Source organism: Ceratotherium simum, chromosome 17 (assembly GCF_057802395.1).
Source record: "Ceratotherium simum simum isolate JZ-2026a chromosome 17, ASM5780239v1, whole genome shotgun sequence".
Taxonomy (NCBI): Eukaryota; Metazoa; Chordata; class Mammalia; order Perissodactyla; family Rhinocerotidae; genus Ceratotherium; species Ceratotherium simum.
In genome coordinates, this window is record NC_141916.1 from 2,106,805 (window position 1) to 2,112,804 (window position 6,000).

A 6,000-nucleotide genomic window follows, 5' to 3' on the forward strand; every position below is an offset into this window, starting at 1 on the left:
CAGCCTGTACTTCTAGCCCCAACGGTATGCGTTTGGACGTGGTGAAAAAATATTAATGAATCTGAATACATTTGCTGCCATTACTAAAATTTCAACTCAAAGCACATACTCTTGTAGTATCAGTAATCTTCCTTTTCAGCTTCAGCATATCACATCTAGCGTCCACGTAAAGAAAAAAAAAATCCTACTCTGTTCCCATTTTAAAGAGAGGAAAAACGTGCATATTCTGAAATTATGCAAAATGTATATCTGAGGTCATATATACAGAACATGAACTCTGAAAGTCTACTGAACAAACAAAAAAAATGGCTTCTACTCTGTCAAAGACAAATGGTCATGTGTCAAGTTCTACTATGTACAGAGTCTTTTCAATTATTACTTTTAGGAAATTTTAATGGCATTCAAAAACAAGAAAATATCAATATTACCACCTCTAATTATTCTAGGTACCAAATACTGCCCAATCTTAACTGTCTACTTTTCATAGTAGCTAATCACCAATAGAGCTGCACATTACACATAACTTTCAGTAAGCGACAGTTCTTAGGGTTTGTTAAAAAAATCCACTTAGTAATTTTTTTTTCATTCCCTACATTCCAAATCACTACAATCATTCTAAAGGCAAGGTATTTGCTCACGATTTTACACTTCAAGATTATGTTCTACACAATATACAAGAAGCTGTTGCCAAGTCAGAGAAAACACTTAAAAATAATATGGACACTAAAATAACCAAAATTCTATTAGTTCCTTTTTAAGGCAATGTTTCTCAACTTTTTTTTCATTATTCCTAACTCCCCTTCCTCCAAGGAGTTATTTTTAGACATATTTCCCCTGATCACCTCCCATAAAATTTTAATATCACCGATATACTGTATTCCATTATTGAGATGAATATGGTATAGCTGTACTATACTCTTCTTTCTCCCTGACAGGCCCCACACTGCTTTTGGTGGTCCTAAAATTGTAGTGCGTAATACCATTCCTGCATTATATGATACTACCAGTAACGGCATAGCAAAGGCCACTTGTTTCAAAGCCCTTCTATTTAAAATAAATAAAGGGAATTTAACATTCATTTCCATTTGGAGAAATATAAGCAGGGGGAAAAGGTTACATTTTGCATTTACAAAATGTATTCTATACCAAGGAAGAAAAATACTAGCAAGCAAAATCCAACAGCAGATAATCTAATATGTATATATCTTTTTAGGAAATATATCATTTCCTGATTTTGTCTAATTATGTTCTGAGTAGATATTAAAATTAGTTTGTAATCCCTGTAAAAATCTCGACTAACAGTAAGGAAGCCAACTTGGTACTAAAAATATGCCACACAAACCACAAAGTGGACAATTCACAGGCAGCTGAATGAACTACACTTATAAATAATAAAACTGAGTGAGCAGAGTTCTAGCTCCCCTAAACATTTCTACCTGTTTCTGAATCGAACTCTACCTGCCTCACTCCTGACCTTACTGACTTATCTTAGAGGGTTTTCTATTAAACATGAATTTATTAGAAATAGGGTTTCACCAATAATTGTCTAATAAACTTATTTTCCAACATTGGCTAGACAATTGGCTGGAGTAGATACATGATGACTAAATATAAAGTATGACAACTCATGAACTAAAGGCAAGTGGACTTATGAAGATGTCTAGGTCCATAACTTCTAAATTAATTTTTTTCCAGCCACTACCTATACACATTTTCATTTTAAAGTTGGGGGGTCAGATTACTAAATCAACACTGCTATCAGTGACCTAGCGCCAGACAGATCAATAACTAAATTCTACAGTAAGAGCTTTTGATCCCCAAACAGGCAAAGTACACACTACTTCAATGCACACAGTATAAGCTTTCCTGAAGTGCACAGAATTTTTGACTTTCCTCTCCCCCAGCAACAAAATTCTATAGATACAGACACACATAAAAGAGTGGATTCTACAATATACCACCTGTCAGGGTATTATAATTATGTAGGCGTCTCTCACCCCCACTGCAGTGCACTCTAAGGTAGAGACTATCTAAACTTAATATCCCTCCTTGTTGGCAGACTACAGATACTCAAAAAACCTATTTGGAACAATTGAGTTTTAAAATTTTTTATGTAGTTCTGGTCAAAATTAAAAAGTCTATAATTATTAAATATTAGGCTAGTAAATACTACATTTGAGTTCAAATCCCAGTTGAAAGTGAATTGATACAACTAAAGAGGCTGAAACAGAACCTCTTTCTTCTCAACTCCAAATTCAAGTAATGTACAGGTTTGGAAGTAGTTCAAATTCTCCTTCCACTGGAGCAACTGTTCTCAATTTGGTTACATTGAAGACCTTGAATTTAAGAACTAAAGAGCACCCACAAAGAACAGCGGAGTCCCTTGTGCCTTCTCCCCTTCTCCAACTTGACTCTCCATTCTTAAATTCATCTGGTGAAGAAAGAAACTCTACTACAGTTTCACCAACTTATTCTCATCTCATCCTCAAATTAAAGATTCTTCTAAAACAGTTGAATGCCTTACACTTTTGGAAATAGGTTTATACTGTGCTTTAGCAAAATACAGACACACATGAAAAGCTTCATAAAAGTACGACCATTTAAGATAGAAGAAAATGGCAAACACATAGATTACAGAGAATTTCAAAGTATACAGATGCAAATAGAACTGCAGCTCACTTTGAAGAATAAAGATTTTTTAAACGTTTAGCAGTTTAAAAGCCAAAGTAAGTCAAGACTGGTTATACTTGGTAAAACATTTTACTCAACTACAATAAAATAAGAGCCATAGTTTACTATAGCAACCAGTAGGAATAAAGCCACCAGCTAATAACAGTGCAAATTAAATCAATCAGCAATAATTTTGTAGTTGCCTCTAATTCTGATAAAACTTCAGAAAAATATTTCAGTGACAGTAACATTTTAAAAAACAGGATGAACCATGAAAACAATCAACTATCCTTCTGTGGCCATACTTTGTATAGGAATTATCACAGCAGGCAGTAGATTACAAAGGCCAACGATATGCAAAATAATAACAAAAACGAAGCCACTATTTAATCCCCCCATTAATCTATTCAAAAGTATAAAGATTTTACTGGTAAAATCATACAGCTAGCTATGTGTGAGCTATAATGCTACAGGTACAAGTAAACAAAAAGTGACATTTTTAAAAGAACCCTATAAAGTAGTTCCTCATTAGGACCACAAAATTTTAATCTCTTCTTACCTCCTGCTCAGTCAGCACTAGTTACTGCACAGAGATAAGCAAGGATCACCCCATCCAGCCATATAGATTAGAGAAACGCCCACCCCAAATTAAGTATGCGAAAGCCGAGAGAAGATTTCATGAGGACGTCCTGAAGAAAACTCAACTTCTAAAACTGACCCCAATTCTTCCTTCGTTGTGGAGAGAAACGCAAAGCAGACGTATTTTCTTGTAAGAAAAGCTAATGAGGACAGGCTTGAACACTTACTTGTTCCCTGACTTGCAGGCACGGCCCTCTCTTGGATGGAATGTTATACTCATTCAACAAATCAAAAGAAATTTCCTAGAGCTCTTTGTCTGCTGACTTAAAAGCATTAGAATCTGTGCAGCACTAAGATAATTGTCTAAATTTGTCACTGACACAACTCGGGCATCACATAGCCAAAATATAAACACAATAAAAGGAACAAAGATTTTAAAAATGACTACAATGGGTTACATTTAAACACATCCAGCCTTTAAGGGGGCAGGACACATTTTAAGCTAAGTGAGAATTTTTTCCTTTCCTAATATTTAAACCAGGGCACAAAGTCATTCCGGGGGCGGGGGGGAAACGGTGGCGATTTCTAGCTTTCCCTATTTTTTAAAAACCTTGAGCCCCCGCCACAAATAAGATCCTTTAGGGAGGGGGAAAAAACCCCAAACCATGAACCAGTAGCATTTTATTAGGCTTCGCACACGGACCTGGAAAATACAAAAGTAAAGCAGTCCGCGCGGCGCGGCCGGGCCGACGTCTGGACACGCGCGCTGCGCCGCCGGGGGGGAAGCCGCGGCGCGGAGGGTCTGCGCCCCCGCCCGGCCCGACCCGGCCGCACGGCCCGCCGGCCGCCGAGAGCCGGCCACGGCCACCGCGCCTCGGAACGGCCCTCGAGACGCGGGCGTCCTGTCTCGACCCTGGGCAGCCGGCCCGGTCGGGCCTCGGCCCCCAGCGCGCCCAGCCCTCCGCGAACGTGCGCGCCGAGCGGCCTCCGCGCGGCCGGGGGGGGCGGCCCGGGGCACAAAGGACCGGGGCGCCCCCCGAGCGGGAGGCCGGGCCGGGCCGGGGCGGGGCGGGGGCGGGGGCGGCGCGCGCCCGGCCCCCCGGCCTCCCCTCCGCGCACACGCGGCCCGCGCCGGGCCTACGCGGCGGGAAGCGCGCCGGCCGCCAACAATGGGAGCGCGGCGGGGCCGAGCGGGGAGGGGCGGCGGCTTCACGGGCCCGCGTCCGCTCCGGCCCCGCTCCCGGCCCCGGCGCCCGCCGCCCGCGCAACGACGCGGTGGAACGAGGCCGCGCCGGCCGGCCGGGTGGGCGGCGCGGGGCCGGAGCGCGGGCGCACGCTGCAGCCCCGGCCCGCCCGGCCCCCGCGCGGGCCGCCGCCTGGGCGCCCGGCCCGCGTACCTGGTTGAACTCCTCGCCCACATCCGCGTAGATGTCGATGTGGTCCACGCCGTCCGCCATCTTCCTCGGCCTCGGCCCGCCGCCTGCAGGTCCGCCCGCCGCGGCAGAGCAGCGGGGCGGCGCGGGGGCGGGGCGCCTGCGTCACTTCCGCGGCCCGAGGGACGCGGCGGGGGCGGCGACCCGGGGACGCGGGGGCGGCGGCCGGGGGGCGCGGGGGCGCGCTGAGGGGACAGCGGCGGCCCCGCGGCCGAGGCGGCTCTTTGTGGGGCCGGGCCGGGCCGGGCCGGGGGCGGGGGCGCCGAGCTGGTTTCCGGGGACGTGTTTCCACGTCGCCTCCGGCGCGCTCGGGCGCTTTGTAGTGTTTTCATTCCTCAGTTTTCCGGCATCTCGCACAGCCGAGGGTCAAGCGGTGTGTGTCACGCGACGCCGGGGGCGCCTGAAGGCGAGGCCGGCTCTCTCTGCGCCCTCAGCCTCGCGGAGCGTTGTCTGCTCGGAAATGCTAGAAACCCGCGGCGTTATCTCGGCTGCTGACAGCCGTTCCTGTTTCCGTCCCCATCTCCTGCCGTCGTCGTCCTGCATCGCCGCCTCGTCCCCCGTGGCCGAGTGCCGCCGTCTCGAGCCCGCGCGGCAAGGTGGCGGCCCCTGAGGCGGGGCTCCGACTCCTGGAGTGCCCACGGGCAGGGGACGGGAAAAGTGCGGTGACCCGGACGTCTCATCTCACAGCGGGGGAGCTGGGACCTGAGGAATTGAAGAGCTGTAACCGGGGTCGCGTGGTCAATAAAGAAAGAGCTGTTGCCACCAGTGCTTGGTTCCAAGATGTCAGTCCGGCTTGAAACCTTCCCCCGTTCTTTATTTCTTTTTCACCCGTGTAAAAACCCACCAAGTGAGAGCATGTTTCCTGAGCCGGGGACTGGGCAGCAGCCATTCACACGGTGATGAGCCGAGCAGCGTCTGTGCCTGGTGTGGTGGGAAGAGCTTGGTGGGAGTCCTAGAGACCAAGCTGGGGATCGGGGTGCAGATTTCCAGTCAGACGCTTGACCAGCTGGACGACCTCATCAAGTTACCCGATGTCTCCCATGTTCAGTCTCAGAACCTTTAAAACCAGGGTGGTAATATTCACCTCACCAAGGCTGAACGTTGATGGTGGTTTAAACGAGTTAATACGCAAAATGCCCTCTCTCTTATGCTTCTTGGAAATACTGATTTTTCCCATGGGGCTTTAAAGAGGAAGAGTCGCATGATAAAGGGCGAGAGCGTATTTTAGATCGATAATGAGATGGCCACAATAATCACCCATCGTAGATGTCCACATCCACGGAATCTGTGAATATGTGACCTCACATGGCAAAAGGGA

General features: G+C 47.3%; 1 protein-coding gene across 4 annotated transcripts in view; it reads right to left on the bottom strand.

The window, feature by feature from the left end:
* CPSF6 (cleavage and polyadenylation specific factor 6) overlaps window positions 1–4,808 on the bottom strand; it is a 28,642-nt gene extending 23,834 nt beyond the window's left edge. For all 4 annotated transcript variants that reach the window (XM_087442037.1, XM_087442036.1, XM_087442035.1 and 1 more), the window contains exon 1: window positions 4,647–4,808. In XM_087442037.1, the coding sequence (XP_087298163.1) occupies window positions 4,647–4,706 (60 nt within the window). In that variant the 5' untranslated portion in view covers window positions 4,707–4,808. The remainder of the gene's footprint in view (window positions 1–4,646) is intronic.
* Window positions 4,809–6,000: the final 1,192 nt, after the last annotated feature.